Below are 18218 nucleotides of genomic sequence, written 5' to 3'. Positions count from 1 at the left end.
TATTAAAATAATATTATTAAATATATCGATTAGTTTTTGGAATGAAACTATGTTTACTTTTCACAATATTATCCTTGTAATCGCATTTATATACACCTTACTATTAAAATAGTTGTTTAGCATGACCGAAATATTGCTATTACATAAACGGCAGGCGTTTGGTTGTATTTCTTGATCTCTATTGATTTTTAATGTAAGTTTTATTTTTCTCTTAATAGGCGTGATCAATTTATTTAGTATGCTTTATTAAACACTACAAAAATATTTTTTGTGTTTATGTTCTAAATATATATAAGATCACTCGGGATAAAATTATCTTTGACACACAAAAATATAAATGAAATACGGTTCATCCGTTTGGGAGCTGCGATACCGCAGACAGATACACGGACGCGTTAAATTTATGACCCCCCTTTTTTGCGTTGGGGGTTAAAAATGAACAGTTGAGAAAATTAAATTAATAAGTATAGCCAATTTCAATTCCTAGTCATTTATTTTATTTTTTATAGAATCCTCAAATTATAACGGTACTTTATATATTATACTTTTTAAAATTAGCTTTGGATTAAATTTATAAATGTATGATATAAAACGACAGTTCAAAAGTGCTTAAGAGCTTATTTGAATGAAGAATATTTTGGTTTTAAATACAGTTACGAATAAAGAATAATAGAATTCAAAAATTCGATTTATTAGTAATGAATGTTTAGTACGCTAAAGTTAAATTTTTCGATTGAATAAAGTTCTCGCATAAGAAAAATCGTAAATTCTTTTTTTAACAAAAACAATTAAATTTAACTACTTACAACCTATTCGTAGCACAATGACCAGATGTCTCATATAGATAAATCAATTTATTCGTTGCAAAATAATCCTTTTTCCTTTTCATTACGGTACTCTTACTCAGCAATTTCTAGACGAACGGCTACAGTTTTTATCCAACCTAAACAGAACTTCGTCTGCTTCCTTAAGCCTATCTGAATTCATCCAAATAAGGGGTTAAGTTTGACTGGCTGTGATATCGTAGCTCGCTTTTCCGAAGTAGGTCTCAACGTGCGCGCGCCGCCTTACGTAATCGTTACGTAAGGGGTGAAATGGGGGATGCAGGGGGTACTAGAGGCCGGGGTGGGGAGCGAGGGACGCGGTACATAGGGGCGAAGGCGCCGGCAATCGATCTCGCACCGCAGTCCGGCTAGGCGTTCGACTATGGCAGACAAGACGAAAGTTGCTGAACAATACTACGCCCCCCCTCCGGATCTAGGAAAATGGGAGTCCTTAAGGATCTTCCTGTGGAATTCCGAAACTGGACAATTTCTTGGCCGCACGGGATCCAGCTGGGGTAAGCATATATTTTTTTATATAAGATAATTTCTTAAAGAATTAATTTTTAATTTTGGAGGGAAATAATAATGGGAATGAGGTTAAAACTACCATATAATCTTCGCTGAGGCCTAAAAAAAAAATAACACGTTATAATGCTGTAATATTAATAACATTTTAAGGCGTGTTACGTAACACAGATTTCGTATTTGAATACAAATACAGCTTCAATTCAAATTCCATTTAAAAAAATACATTAAATACCCGTCATTACAGGCACATTCATTAAAAAAAAAAAACCGACAAACATCCAATAATTAAAATTTCCTTCATTTTCATACATTGATTTTATTTTATAATGTATACATTATCTGTAATGTTTAAAACGTCCTATCTTTCCGCGATATCAGAGTAAATAAAAAAGCTCTAATTGATATATTATACAATGCCTATGCGACATGCATTGCGCGGGTTGTCGTGCGCAGAAGATATTATGAGGTTTAGTTCGGGTTTATTTATAACGACCTGCTAATCGATGGTAGGGCTTTGTGTATCATATCTGGGTGGGTGCCACTTATTATTTTACTTTTATTAATACTTTGTATTGTCGTGTTCTGATTTGAAGTATGAGCGTCTTTACAATTGCAGGATAAAGAGTCATAGCATTCCAAAACGGCTGATTAGATAATACATATGTCTTAAAGCGGTATCGTTAGGCAAAGGCAACTTACTATTCGACCATTTGTCTTTCTAAAATAAATTAAAAAAAGTCTACGGTCGAAGGTGACTAATTTATGACATTCAAAAAAGAAATTTATATCCGTCGTTTCGTTCGGTGTTTTATAGAACATCTCAAAAGTATTTAAATGGGATCGTAAGTACCCAGGTAATACTCGTAAGGGTAAATCGTAATATTTTCGGGAATTACAAAAGATTTGAAATTTTGTCTTTGGTGAATCTTTAGATAACGATGACTAAGGTTGCATTAAACCTTCTTTCCTAAGCAGATGGATAGGTTGGTGGTATCACCTTTCTGCGAATTATTGGCCTTTAAATCACTTGAAAACTTTATCATCGAATGTATAACATTCAAGGTACTTGAACTTTAAAACTCGACATTGCATTTTTACATCACACTGTTATATAATTACGGTCTTCTTATAATATGGAATATTTTTAACTTAGGATATGGTAAAAGAGTAGAGGATCACAGACCATGTTAGTGACCCAAATATAATAACAATTATACGCACAGAAAATCCAAGTAATCGGTACTTTTTTTTAGTATAAGTAGGTACGTGCAAATGGACCACCTTATGGTAAGTGGTCAAAACCTTCCAGAGGCATTAGCGCTGAAAGAAACATTAAGCGTTCCTTACATCTTCAATGCGTCACCAAACTCGGGAGAGATTAAGTTCAAATAACTTTATGTGTCCCTAAAAGTAATTTGAAATTGGTCTAGGATACAACATCGTATTGATCAGATATTATTGATCAATTCCAATCATTCCTTCTTCAAATTTGGGAATATAAAATATTATAAGCCAAGTCTAATTTGACAATTAATATACATTTTTAAATGCTCGCTAAAGGCGTATACTTGGCAGAAGTTAGCATGTAAAAGAAATGGTCAACTTCATCTGTTCTGCCAACGATCAGTTCTGAGTTTGGCCAGTGATGACGTAGAAACGTAAAGCGAATCAAGCTCGCATTGGCATTCGAAAACTTATTAAGCTCAACAAACCTTATCCGTCTATCGGTACAATTTACAATATTTCTGAAAATCCATTACGAACTCTCTAAATGATATATGGATAAGTGTTGTGGCTGTGTGCAAGCCCGCTTGGGTACCACCCACACATCAGATATTCTACTACCAAATAGCAATACTTAGCAGTCCCAAGATTTGGCGCATTGGCGATATAAGAAATGGTTAATATTTCTTACAGTAAAAATGTTTATGAGTGGTGTTGACCACTAACTTGGGTGATCTGTTTAAACCTACCTATATCATAAAGAAGAGCGGATGATTTTTATTTATTAAAAAATATTTGAATCTATTTGCCATAGGTTAACATCGCTAGTCAAAAATGTTATAGTTGATATTTTAATAAGTTATATAAATAACAATAAAAATCATATCACTAAGGACACATTATCCATGCGCAAGCTGCACATTCTGTTACAAAAATCCAAAACACAAACTTGCTCATCGATTATATAACATAGCTTTGGACATATATTTAAATGGAACTATTCATTCGATGAATATCCTTTGATGAAAGATATTATCTATACTAATTATATAAGTATATTTGTCCGTGTGTCTGTTGGTATTCCACTGCCAAACCATTGAATCGAATTTAATGAAATTTGTTATGAAGGGAAAAGACTTTTTTGCCTTAAACTTGACGACCAACCTATAAAACGTGAGCGACACCGCCGGCGTCAATTATTAGTATATATAACACGGGTTTAATTTAGTCGTTTCCGCTCTATGATGAGATAAACCAATAAAAATAGTCTTATTTCGTTTATATTCATGCTTATGTTGGTCGCGATTAGAGTTCTTTACAGTTTAATTACATTTTAATTAAACTTACAAATCATAAAATGAAAATATATGTTTAAAACTTCAAATAGCACTCTAAGAAAATGTACTATTATTAAAATTCGAGCCCATACAAAAAATCATCCCGATTAATTTCACCTAAGGGTGACATTAACTTACTTATATTACACCCGTAATGGGATTAAACGGGAAGTATAGCGACGGAAGTTTTGTGGTATTAATAACAACAATTGATTTTTTTAAGATTTCTTCATTCCTTTTTTTTAAGTCGGTTAAAATGTCAAAACCAATTGATACTTTGACGATTTCGGCAACAGCGACCATCGTGACACTAGTCAATGGATGAACGATATTCTAGTGCACGAGGGTGTGTGTGCAACCGCAGGTACACTTTCTACTTTCTTTTGGCTATTACTCAATTGAACAATAGGTCACGATTGACGATATCCTTGATATGACAGTCGAGATCAGTTTTACGAGGTATTTGGTTTACTCGGCCGGTTTCTTGGCCTTTGTTGCAAGAGTTTCTAGGTACCATCAATTCATCATATTCTACTGCGAAACAGTAATACTAAGCATTCTTGAGTTCCGGTTTAAAGGATGAGAGCCAGTGTAACTACAGGCACAAGTGACATCAAATTTTAGTTCCCTTGGTTGATGGCGCGTCGGTGATATGCGGAATGATTAATATTTGTTACAATTGGCGTTGTTGAACACTTACCATGAGATGGTCGATTTGACCGACCTTTCTAAATGTTAAAAAAATACTCCAATTCTGAATTCTGGGCCCAAACATTTTCATTGACAAGAATGGGGTTAGAATTTCGTCTGGAATCTCATGTTTTGCAAGGTTGGCAAGATTGTCGGATTATGTGTATAAATTAGAAGAGAACCCGTGTACCACCAGTTCATTCAAGGCTCCTGCGAAGTTCTCCCTAAAAAAGTCCTCAAATCCGACTAGTAATAGTATTTCTAATTTATTTTTACAAACATTATGCTCATCATAAACCCGAGTAAGAATGGATGGAGAAGATGGTGGGGGTTAGTGAATACCCATTGCACGTACCAAAATAATTAACACAATATTAATTTTTCATGACGAATGCATTTAAAATATTTGTATTTTAAATACAATAATTCAGTACCTACTGAATAGTTTTTACTTTTAATATCAAAGTTGGAAATTTATAGTTCGGAAAAGTAAATAATATAAATAGAAAAATAATTACCCACCTGAGAAGAACCGGTGATAGATACTTAATGATAGCAAAAAATCAAAACTATTCTCTATCCAAGTATGTTCTAGCAGCTACGGTTCGGAATGTAGATTCAAGTGAATATCTCTTTGGCTCTCTCTTTTGCAATTAAATGTATATGTTCCGTATTTATTAGTCGTTGGTTGTGGGTGGCGCAAGTTCCTCCATCGTCGTAATCTTTGAGGACTTGAGGACCCTTTGTAACTTCATTGGTTTTAGAACAGGATTAACTTTGCAGAAAAATGGCTAAAATGTAATATTCTTGTCCAATGTTGCAAGTGGCTTCGTGTCGCCTACGCATCTCATTCAGGTTTTTAAAAGAAAAAGAGGTTCGCTATACTTTAAATTTCGATAAACCTTTATGTTATTTTTTTCTTTAAATTTAAGCGCCTGAATTGACGAATAAATAGAGAGAATTTGAATATCGAATCGAAATACAAATACTATGAAATTTATCGCGCGTCTATTGAGATCGTTTTAATCATTTGAAATAAGGCGTGGCACTTTTATTATTGCATTTGCGAAAGCGGAAAAAAATAGAAATTCGATTGTAGATGATCGCTTCGAAATGAAATCTATACTAACAAGATTCCAAGGCGACGATCGATTTTAAAAATACTTGGTAAAAAATTTCATACTGTGGTTCAGTGATAGCAGTCCTTGGGTTATATCACATTATATTATATAATGTAACTCGAGATTTATTTAGTCAAACAGTTACTTGTTTTAGAATCTGTCACTATTACTTAAGATTAATTCAAGACAATTACGGCAAAATAAAAAAACACAATCCAATTTTGAACTTATCACATTAAAGATAAGATTGAAATCAGAATGGCAAATTAAATTCATTTAACTGTTGCGAACTACACAGCTTACTACGATAAATAAAATTTAAAATATACCTAGTTAATAAAAAATTAATCATTTTCAAGATGAAATTAAATGAATTTGTATTTTCTAGTCATGAAAATAAAGCTTAAATTATAATGCAGTAACGAAGGTTGATCAAAGATATAAGCCAACTGGATGCGCGGCGCCGGCCCGGCTGCGCGCGCCTCGTCCTTCGGCAGATCGATCCAAGGACATATTTCTGCCATTTCTATTGAATGCTAACTTTATGGACGAAGCCTCTTTGATGGGCTATTTACAGACACTCTGATTAATATAAAAATAGAAAGGTTTTACTTAGAATTCCAAATCTTTATTGATTATTTGATACATAGGAAAGATGAGAATTTTGTATTGATCGACATGATACTTAAAAATGTAAACTTATGTGCATCTTTTGTATAATATATATCTTACATTCTTTCTTAATATAAACTTGTTTATGCCCTCGGCTTTGTCCGCGTGTGGGCCATACCCATTTGCTCATTTTCAAATTTAAAGGACTTCGATATATAATCCAGATTTAAGAAAAAATCTTTGTTCTTCTTAGAGATTTATGCCAAATTTTATCTAAATCGTTTTATTGGTCTAGCCGTGAAAATGGAACATACATACAGGGTAACTTTCGCATTTATAATATTAATATAGAAGTATAGATATTAATTAGACGGCTTATTTAAATTTTAGACATCTGTGGTACCGTTGAAAAAATCACTAATAAAATATTAGGAGACCGAGTAGTTCTCAACTGGATCATCACCTAATCCGCATCTGGTTTCCATATTCATTTGGACTCAATAAATTACGTTTTTATTATGTAATGTTTTTAACACAGAATTACAGGCAAGAACTAAAAAATTTGCTTTTTTTAATGTGCTGTTTCAACTTAGTCAACACGGAAATAATGGTTTTTTGTTTTCTAACAATAAAATTACTTTCATTCAGAATAGTCTAAGTAAGGTTTGTGTAATGAATAAATGAGTTTCCAGGAATTGTTAGAGGTTTTTTTTAATACAGCCGGGGAAAGGCTGCCGAGGAAATAGGTCACCTTATGGTAATCGACTACCATCATCCATAAACATTCCAACCTCCACAAATATAAATCACTAACAATTCTGGCTAAGGGCTCGTTTTCTCTCCTCATTTCAGAACTACAAATAGGTAAAGGTCCTTCATAAAAAACATAAATGTTTACAAAATATCTTCCAGCATTGTATGGATTAAGCAGATAGTAAAATCTTCTTATTTTTAACCAGGAAATATTTTTTTCTTAATAATATAAAAATATATAAGATAAAAATGTAATTCTCATTATAAGTGAGCAAACTATTTATGTGAGCAAATTATTTCAGTAGGTTTTATACTTAATACACAACCGAATTTATAATGATTTTGATCTGGACGTATGTCCTGGTTTCGATGCTGCATCACGCATGCGTCTCTCTAGGTCTACGGCGCATTCTCCGTGACCTGTTTTTCACCTGGGATAATGATGTGCGCGAAAAAGATAGATTTTAGAATTATGTAATTCTTTAAAATGTCACATCACTAAATTGCATTTATACCTTATAATTTAAGTTTCTTTAAAGCTCAGGTAGAATACATACATATAATATTATATAACTCAATGAATGTCCTAAATGATAAAAATTAATCTTATTTATATAAGAAATAAAATATATTAAGAATATATCTTTGTCAATAGGCTATTCGGTAGTTATTAAATTTTATCGTTATCCTTTAGACCTTTTCCAAAATGGCGCCTTGACGTCCGACATATACATATGTATCATTAAAACATTTTTCTTAAAACATGAACATTATAAAAGCAATAAAATTAGTTTAAAAACGTATTCTGGTAGCCTTTGAAAAACTAATAACATTTTGAATAATAGTTTAAATTATAAATCAAAGGCTACGCTTTAATCCAATGCTGTATTACTAATAATATTGGTCACGAGAACGTTTTAGAAAATTACAATAATTGTAACGAGTAGACTTATGCCTCATTCAACGTTGTCTATTGTTATTCGGTACCTTTCGTTATTCCAGAAACTTTAATAAAGCCGTTTTGCATATCAAAAATAAAAAAAATAAATTATCACGAAACTAAATTCCTATAAATTAATAACTTAACATTGTTTTGCTCGTTGAACGGAAGAAAAACAACAGCGGTCTTGTTTTGGACTCGCGAATTATTTATAACTCTAATTTAACACTGGAGGATTGTGCGGTGATTCAGTGGTATTCCCAATAGTAACAGATAGTACGCATGCGCCTTTCTTGATCTATACCTACCCCATGGCCCCTGCATAAGTCATGCACTGCTCTGACGTAAAATGCATCGATTGTTGCACGTAGGTCCGATAGCGAGTGACTTCAATGCTATTTACAACGATTCGCAGTACTTTTAAAGTCTTTTTATATATGAATGTTATTGTTCTAATTTTTAAGTTTTTATTTTTAATACTGTCACTTAAGATAGTAAAGGTCATTTTAAGTTATCTTTTTGGTAAAGATTTAGTGCAAGTGAATATTGCTTCTGAAATTAGAAAGTATTTCAATTTATAAATGACTAAATAATTTACTTAAAAAAAAAACAATCATAATGATCGATCCTGCTGTACACGATGTGCTAATACATCTTACTGAGATTACATGAATTTTCTTCTCATATGTTTTGTAAAATATCATGAAATTACACTAAAAATACTAACCTTTATTGAACTATATACAATCAATGGGATGAATAAACCATATTAAACACCAATCAAACAAGCCTTATAATCATACGTAAATATTTTCTAATGTCTTGTATTTAAAGAAAACATTAAAAAATAATATGATTTTAATTTTGATAAGGATTAATAATCTGTGTCAAATAATTTAACCCAAAGTTATCGGGAAGTGGGCGAACATCAGTAATTGTGAGCGTGATGTAAAGTCACGTTACTATATAAAGAATATATAAAACCGTTTTAGATAAAAAAAGTACGACAAGTTACCAACAAAATATTACCTATATGTTATACGGTAAACATCGCTTAGAAGAAATCACGGTATGCGTCTTATATAACTAAGTAACAGCAGGTATTAAAATATATACTAATATTATAAATACGAATGTAACTCTGTCTGTCTGTCTATCCGGTTGTTTTGTTACGCTTTCTAACACTAAACCGAATATGGTGAAGTATGTCTTGAAGCTTAAACCACAAGGAAGGATATGTCCTTGTAGTTACTCTTGTGCCTAAAACTTACGATCCTGATCCGCGGGCGAAAACAGAGCCGAAAACAGAGCCGAGATGGCCCAGTGGTTAGAACGCGTGCATCTTAACCGATGATTTCGGGTTCAAACCCAGGCAGGCACCACTGAATTTTCATGTGCTTAATTTGTGTTTATAATTCATCTCGTGCTCGGCGGTGAAGGAAAACATCGTGAGGAAACCTGCATGTGTCTAATTTCAACGAAATTCTGCCACATGTGTATTCCACCAACCCGCACTGGAGCAGCGTGGTGGAATATGCTCCATACCTTCTCCTCAAAGGGAGAGGAGGCCTTAGTCCAGCAGTGGGAAGTTTACAGGCTGTTTATGTTATGTTATGGGCGAAAACAAGTAAATATATGAAACTAGCTTTAATAACTTTTATAGATCTATGTACGTACGCGGCGTATTGTGATAATCGCGCTGAGTGAGTTGACGCGAACGCTTTAATTAGTCCGGTACTAATTATTTTGTAACTGGGACGGCTATATTTATAGCCTCGTTACAAATTCTGACTTTTCGCAGCTCGTTAGTGTTATGAATTATTAAAATATTAAATGGGCCCAAAGATATTTTTAGTAAATGCCCGCAAATTTTCGACAACTCGGCAGTTGCTCGAGCCTCGAGAAGAAAATAATCTCGTTTATTACGTGATGCCGCTCACCGCATCGGATATACTCGAGATGGATCTTTGCATTAATATTACCATTGAATAAATAAAAAAAAAATTGACATTTCCAATAAAATTTATTTGAATGCATCAACTGATTCTCTTAGGTTTGTTTTCTCAACGCTTTAAAATCTAAATGTTAGTATGGATATAACATAAATATTGTTACCAATATACCATACCATAAACACAATCATTAATTCTACGACTAATAATCAATAGTATTTAAAACGGGATATTTACCATGTTTTTTGTTCTCGTGAACAAGACATTCGTAGATAATGTCGAAATATCGAGCTCCACCAAATAAAAATAAAAAACATGGTAAATATCCCGTTTTAAATACTGTTAGTCATAAAAATAACTATGTTAATTTAAAATCTTATATAATAATCAATACTTTGTATTCAGGCTTAAATGGTGAGTGAGCCTGTTTAACTACAGACACTAGGCGTACATATTAGAAACAATAATAAATAATTTACGACGTCAGTTTCGGTGTCAAAGTCATCGGTATCAAATGACACATACGCGAGATTGCTAAACTAAAAATTATTAAAAAAAAAAGATTTTAATTTCATTAGTCGAAAACAGTTTGAAAGTTTTAATTTAGCTCATTTTAAGTATGGAACGCCTGTTATCATTATGCTACTTTTATTTGTTATCAGTTCAATCTCATTACGTTATATTGAGGGATTAGTTCACGCACAGAACCTTACATAATTATACCAACTACGCGCTTATGTTTTCCTGGTACTCTCAATACGATAATAGCATTACTATGTTGTCTTTTAAAGTTTCTTGTCTTGACTTACAAACAGTGTAAATAAAATAAAGGTTAATTTTATTTAAATTTATTTATTGTTTGTTAGTTGAAACATTTTATATAGTATAAAATAATAATTGTAAGTATTCGTATTGACTGTTAGATAATTTGGCTGTACCCACGGTATACACACATTCACATATATTCTTATATACATATATATATATTCTCACACAGAAAAAAGTATCTCATCTTTCGAACTCAATTATTTATTAATGTAATTAGAGTAATTCGTCCGTGTAAGCGTGTAGCATTCTCTGATTACAAGCAATTTTTTTGTCAATAAATTGGATTGTTAAAGACAACTGGCGATCATTACTTATCAATATTAGAAGGGGTTAAAGTTCAAATAAAATAGACTTGATTTGGTCAAATAAATTAAGATTATATGACATTACGTCAGTGCTTTAAATTATAATCATTTGATTATTTGTCGTTTTGCTCGCCAACTCCAATTTAGACAATGAAAAATGTTTTAACTTTATGTTCAATATAGAAGACAGCATACGTATTCATTGTCTTAGTTTTAATACTTATTGTTGTGTATTTTCTAAATTTCTATACGTAGTTAGTTTGAAGGTTCTATATAAATGTAAAGATTGTTAACTTTACAACGAGTTCGATGGACTCGCACTACGTTCAGAGGAAGTAATCGAACAAGCGGATTACAAGCAATTATTGAATCGATTTGGCATCATTCCCTTTCCTTTATAAACTAGTCCACTTCTTTACAATCCGACTATTCCTACTCGTACTATAAATAATTATTCGATGGCTTTTTTAAAGAATGACTTGTCTTGGCAATCACTTTGTCATTTATTCCCTTATTAGGAACATCTTATTAGTCTTATATGAGTTAACGGTGGATATTACCATCTTGTGACGGAGCATGTATTGACGGTACAGCACAATTTTATGCATATGAGGTAGTTTTTTCGTAAGCGAATCTACCCAATAATGCCATGTACTATTCGCTGTAGATAGTTTCACCTTTCTCGACTTAGTCGACGAGCAAAATACCATACGAGTCCCAAAATATTATAACGTAAAAGAGCCGAGATGGCCCAGTGGTTAGAACGCGTGTATCTTAACCGATGATTTCGGGTTCAAACCCAGGCAAGCACCACTGAATTTTCATGTGCTTAATTTGTGTTTATAATTCATCTCGTGCTCGACGATGAAGGATAACATCGTGAGGAAACCATGTGTCTAATTTCAAGGAAATTCTGCCACGTGTGTATTCCACCAACCAGCATTGGAGCAGCATGGTGGAATATGCTCCAAAACCTTCTCCTTAAAGGGAGAGGCCTTAGCCCAGCAGTGGGAAATTTACAGACTGTTTATGTATTATGTATGTATAAAAGAACCGAACAAATGCAATAAATATCCATATTAGCTATGCTGCTAATGATAACATTAATCAACAAAATATTATGTAGATATCATAAAAAGCGTGGAGTCTGTATTCGTTGATTTACGGGATAAACAAATATTTAATTGTGTTTAATACACCTTAAATAGGCGGATAAAAGTAACTACCGAGTTTTTATTTTTTGAAATATGTAGGTGGACCGGGAAATGGGCCACCTGATGGTAATCACCGCCCATAGACACTAGACCCGTAAGAAATATTAACCATTCCTGAAAACACCAATGCGCCACTACTATGGGATCTAAGATGTTATGTCTCTTGTGTCTGTAATTACGCTGGTTCACTCACCCATCGAACTGGAACACAATAATACTGAGTATTGCTGTTTGATGGTAAAATAAGCGATGAGTGGGTGGTACCTACCGTGTCGAGCGCTAGACCGTGGCCAGGCTGTATCCAAACAATGCCCTGGCACCAAGTAAAGTTTCCTGTTGGTTCTTTCCAATTTACTCTACCTTTTGAAGCTATGGTTTTAATTTAGTTTAGTCCGTGTAAGAGCATATTTGTATAACACATATTTGACTTGATTATTTTTAACACATTACATATATTTTTATTTTGTCTACAGCCAAAATCCTGCTCTTCTATTTGATCTTCTACGCTATTCTGGTCGGTTTCTTCGCGGCGATGCTGACGATCTTCTACCAGACCCTGGACGCTAAGATGCCTAAATGGCAGATGGAGGGCTCTCTCATCGGCAATAATCCGGGTAAGAATATAGAAGCCGTATAATATCATTCGTTAAGATGTTAGTGTATATTTTAAATCCAGTTTTACGTGATTATGTTGAATCGTATGAAGACAATGTTTTAATCAACTTAGCCTATTTTACTTTTTGGTGTCGATTTTATATAAAGTATGTTTAATCTTTTATTCTTTTCAAATAGGTACTGATTCTCATACCTTTCAAAATAATATATAAAATATATTAAAAAAAAAAAACAATCATTATAAAATGTTTGATTTTTAAATAAAAGTAACAGTAAGTTTTTAATTTAGAAATATATATATCATTATATGTAAGAACTGTGAAAAAATATTTTTTTAAATTTCTTTTTTCGAGTCCGGACGTGAAATTCTTCGGAACGCAATCTGGATGTGCAATACTCAATAAAAGGAAAATCTTACATTAGTTTATGTTATTACGATGTTAATTATTCATCATTCTTTGTATGTAATAATTAGAACGTTATTATCATTTCATAGAACTGAACGTTGATCTGATAAAATAATATAGAATTCATATATATTTATACAGTACGGTACGGCTTTACAGTTTATTAAATACGCAAAATAAATATTTTGCGATAAATATTGCATAACGATAATTTAAGAAAGCTACTTGAATATTTAGATCAATAACAAATACTAAAATCTGTAATTCTAATATTAAAAACATTAAGTGAAGTGGTTATGCAGGTATTATTTATAAATGGCACGTTAGGCGGTGACCACACGATTAATATTTTGTGTATATATTTTCCAGGAACAAAATTTTATGTTATGAGTCCTCTCGAATATATCAGACTTTATAAATAAAACTGCGAAGAAAATTAATTATGCACTACTTATAAGATTAATAAAATCGGTGTATCCATCAGATTTGAGTCCAAATTATATTTCATCATGTACATAAGTAGATAGTAAATTAAAAGTTAAACTTCCTATTATAACGTTAAGTTATATTTTGCGAACATAATATATGTACCGATATTTTTCCCAGGTCTTGGATTCAGACCAATGCCGGACTCCGCAACTGTTGAGAGTACCTTGATTTACTACAGAGCCAATGACAAGGGATCCGTGCTCAAATGGGCTCAAGTCGTCGATGACTACCTTGAACGTAAGTTTAAATTTCATAATATTTTTAACTGTGTCTTTGGTCCAATGGCAAGGATACAAGAATCCCGAAACGAGATCCTTATCCATGAGATCCTTGCATTAGTATGAATGACAAATGAAAAGATCACATTCTAGTAAAAACATAAAAAGAAATTAAAATTAAATTATATGAAGGCCTTTGTCTTTAAGTTTTATGTGGAGGGCAAACCTTGGTGAGAAGGCAGCAAAAAACAAATCTCTATTAAATGTAAATTACATATTATGAAAAGTCATGCGTAATTGAATATAGCAATGTACATGCGTAAAGAAATCCATTTTTTAATCGACTATAAACATTTCCAGAGTACCGCAAGAAAGGCAGCGGCAGTGGTGAGGCGTCCGGCGCTGAGAATCGTGTCCCTTGCTCCCCGACTTCTTCCAACTTGGGCGAGAAGCAGGTCTGCGATGTTCCCGTCGACGAGTTCCACCCTTGCACTTCTTCAAACCAGTATAACTACGAGGAGGCCGGCCCTTGTGTATTCCTCAAGCTGAATAAGGTTCGAATCGATTTCCTGCTCTTTGATAAAGTCAGATTCTATAATGATTAAAACATTATTTAACAATCTTTTAGTATATTCATGTTACAAATTATATAAAAATGGCTTCATATGCCATGTCACCTGGATACTGGATACGTCCATGGATACTGAATCGAAGTATCTAGAGTACCACGTAGATAAATAACACCCTTAAGGAAACATGAAAATGTCCAGAAAATAAATTAATTGTCGACTTTTAATGCAGACTAATATTTATATATATCACTGTCTATCTGTCTGGTAATAAAATAAAAATCATACAAACACACTAATATAACAGAAATTTAAGGCAAGATAAAAAACAAAAAGGTCGAAGCACGTTTCATTTTCTTGATGTTGTAATCGGCATGCAGATCGCCAAAAATTTAACCTTTTTCTCATTATTAATTAAAAAAAAAAACCTTTTGCAGATCTTCAACTGGATTCCTAATGCTTACAACACCACAGATGGTTTGCCAGAGAAAATGCCAGAGGATCTGAAACAGCACATTAAGTTGGTCGTAAGTATTTTTACAATATATTTTTCTCCATCTAAATATAAATGTAAGAAATATATTTAAAAAGAAAAGACTATCTATAAAGTTAATCTATGTATAAGTACTGAAAGCAAAGATAGTTCAGTGATGATGAACTTTAATATTATAAATAATAAAAAAAACCAATAGTGTTTTTAGATAAAGGCAAATTTTGTTGTAAAATTGTAAAAATATAATAACCAATATTAATAAATATGTCCTATATTCGTTCTTTTAGTCTGGCAAACCAGAGGCCAATACGGTGTGGGTATCCTGCGAAGGCGAGAACCCTGCTGACGTTGAAAACATCGGCCCTGTGCAATACATCCCACGTCGTGGTTTCCCAGCTTACTACTATCCCTTCACCAATAAGGAGGGATACCTCAGCCCTCTCGTGGCTGTGCTCTTTGAGAAGCCCAGGAGTAAGTCACGTCTTTCTCGTCTTTGACATGTTACGGTTTCCTATATAAATTCTGTTTTATATGAAATTATTTTAAATATATAAATAATGAGCACATTTAGTTTAGATGACATTCAAATGGTTTTAATGAAGAACGAATAACTTCATATTTAATGAAATTAGTCCTAGATTTTTTTAGTTAAATATTATTAAGTAAATTTTTACTATTTCAGCGGGTGTCCTCATCAACATTGAATGCAGGGCGTGGGCGAAGAACATCAACTATGACCGATACGAGCGGCGGGGCTCGGTTCACTTCGAGCTGATGGTAGACCGTTCTTAAGCAGCTATATATTGGCCGACAACTTGGCAGCAACCATTTTGACACGTTTCGCTTGGCCAAATCACCATAAAATTGCTTATTTTACTGCTAAGAGTCATCTTGGTGAAACGCACTTGGCCAAGTTTTAAGACTGCCTTCCACTGCCAACTCCAAGAGCGGTCACCGTTCTAAATCTTCGCCAAGTCAGCCGTGGTTGACCGCCAAGTTGTCCGACTGTCCGCCAATTGGTTACCAAGTTCACTTCACTGACCAATTGGTCGCCAAGGCTGCCAAGAACATACACCACGCCGGGCGCCGGCTGCCAAGAGCGCCATTAGCAATAGCCACATAGTCGGCGGTTTATTTATATTCGTTTTAGAATAGCCCTCGGGCGCCACTGAGTTGAAGTTTTCGTTTACACGCTTAAAGTTAAATTGAATTTTAAATTATTATTAAATAATATTTATTATTGTAATGTTTTCTGGACCGAGAGTCAATAAATACGCAATAGTTGGTTCCAATATAGCTTTTTAACCGTGTTTTATTTATAACTCCTGAAGTATACTTTGTTTTTATATCATTGGTTGTCCAACGAGCAAATGATCTAACATTGTCTATAGGAAATGGTGCTCCCCACAGTCATTGGTGGACCCATAAGTATTTAAATTCTCTATATATGCCAATGCGTCACTAACCAAGATGTTATATCCCTTGTGCCTGTTATATTTCTTGGACAAAATTAAATATTACTGCTTGACGATAGAATATATGGGGAGTGGTTGGTACCTACCCGGATTGGCTACAAGATACGAAGATACGATGATTAATATTATAAATGCGAAAGTAACTTTGTCTGTTACGACTTCACATCTAAACCACTGAAGCAAATTTGTGGTAAGAAGCAGGCCTGAATCCTAAAGAAGAAGGATAGGCTACTTTTTAAACATAAAACCTTCAACTTCGGACGTAAATTACATTTTAAAGCTGGAATGCTTATTGTTGGTTTTGTATTTTTTTAATGTGCATAAGTTCTGACGAAAGAAGCAGTGTACTTTATAATACAAGAACTTCCAACTTTTTGAAGCGAACAAAAGATCCAAATATACGTGTTTTATTCCAAATTCTGTTTGTGTCCCATTTGCTGTTGAAACAATTGGACCTTTGAATAGTAATGCTTAAAGCTTCATTAAAAGTATAACACCTCGCCTTATTGCTTCCACTGGTGACAGGAGGGCTAGTTAATTTTTTGCCCAGAGGATGAGAATTGCAATTCTGCGGAAAAATGCTACTAGAATTCTTGCAACCATTCCACACAGTCTTGATTTATACAGTAACAATTTTTAATTTTTATTTGTACATATGTAAGGACTTAATGTTAATAATTCATGTTTCTTATAATATCTTTAATATTATAAGTTAGAAATACAGAACTTGCTAACTATACTTTGTACAGTAAAAGCGTAATAAGGCGAATTTATCCTAATAAGATAACAAACTTATCCTCTTCGAGTTAATCTTTGAAGTACTCAGGCGAGAATTAATCAAGAAGGCAGATAAAAGTCGTGGACTAATATCATAAAATATCACAAAACTGAAAGTAAAATAAACACACTCACATGGTATTACATATAATATAGTTGTGAATACATAAATATATAAGTAATATCATATTATTTAAATTATTGTACCCCTTCCCAAATTAGTTCTACAACCAGTCCTCTGCCCAAAGGTTGCCTGGAAGAGATCGCTGTTTTAGCGATAAGGCCGCCTGTTGCGTTCATGCAACTTTTAAATGTTCATTCTTAGATATAATCTATTATTAAGTGTTGGTGCAATAAAGCATAAATAAATAAATAAATATCAATCAAATCTATGCCAATGTTATAAATGCAAAAGTAACTATGTCTGTCTCTAACGCTTTCACCGCTAAACCACTGAATTGATTTCATGAAATTTGATTTGAAATAAAACTTGAATCCCACAGAAAGATATAGGCTACTTTTTTACCTGAAACATACGATATCCCCCCCCTCACCCTAACACTAGGGCGAAGCTCCAGGTGAAAACTAATTTTATATATATACTTTTAGATGCAATAGTATCGGAATAATTGGCGTCGATATTTCGAGCCTCGTTCAGTTCCGCGGTCAATTGGAAGGCAAAGACAAATGGGCATCAAAAAAGCTCGATGTGCTCAACAAGGCAAGACAGTATTTCACGTCGGCCCATCGTCTAAGACTCAACAAGACACAAATTCGGCCACACATGGAGTACTGCTCTCACATCTGGGCGGGTGCTCTCCAATTCCAGCTCCTTCCATTTGACCGT

At 33.4% G+C, this 18218-nt stretch overlaps 2 protein-coding genes across 2 annotated transcripts in view; both read left to right on the top strand.

The window, feature by feature from the left end:
• Nucleotides 1-18218, top strand: part of LOC113396692 (succinate--hydroxymethylglutarate CoA-transferase) — a 121024-nt gene that overhangs the window by 95107 nt on the left and 7699 nt on the right. The window lies entirely within an intron of this gene.
• Nucleotides 1144-16415, top strand: LOC113396695 (sodium/potassium-transporting ATPase subunit beta-2-like). The gene is made up of 7 exons (XM_026634742.2): nt 1144-1339; nt 12802-12942; nt 13957-14076; nt 14418-14611; nt 15064-15153; nt 15407-15590; nt 15802-16415. The coding sequence occupies exons 1-7, from the start codon at nt 1207-1209 to the stop codon at nt 15909-15911; spliced, it is 972 nt and encodes a 323-aa protein (XP_026490527.1). The 5' UTR covers nt 1144-1206; the 3' UTR covers nt 15912-16415.

This window comes from Vanessa tameamea, chromosome 4 (assembly GCF_037043105.1).
Source record: "Vanessa tameamea isolate UH-Manoa-2023 chromosome 4, ilVanTame1 primary haplotype, whole genome shotgun sequence".
Taxonomy (NCBI): domain Eukaryota; kingdom Metazoa; phylum Arthropoda; class Insecta; order Lepidoptera; family Nymphalidae; genus Vanessa; species Vanessa tameamea.
Note: the sequence above shows the minus strand (reverse complement) of the source record. Positions and strands in the feature narration are given on the sequence as shown.

Coding starts and splice junctions, on each gene's coding strand:
- LOC113396695 (XM_026634742.2), top strand. CDS start 1,207: ATGGCAGACAAGACGAAAGTTGCTGAACAATACTACGCCCCCCCTCCG. Junction 14,077..14,417: donor CGTCGATGACTACCTTGAAC/GTAAGTTTAAAT, acceptor AAACATTTCCAG/AGTACCGCAAGAAAGGCAGC. Junction 15,591..15,801: donor GCTCTTTGAGAAGCCCAGGA/GTAAGTCACGTC, acceptor TTACTATTTCAG/CGGGTGTCCTCATCAACATT.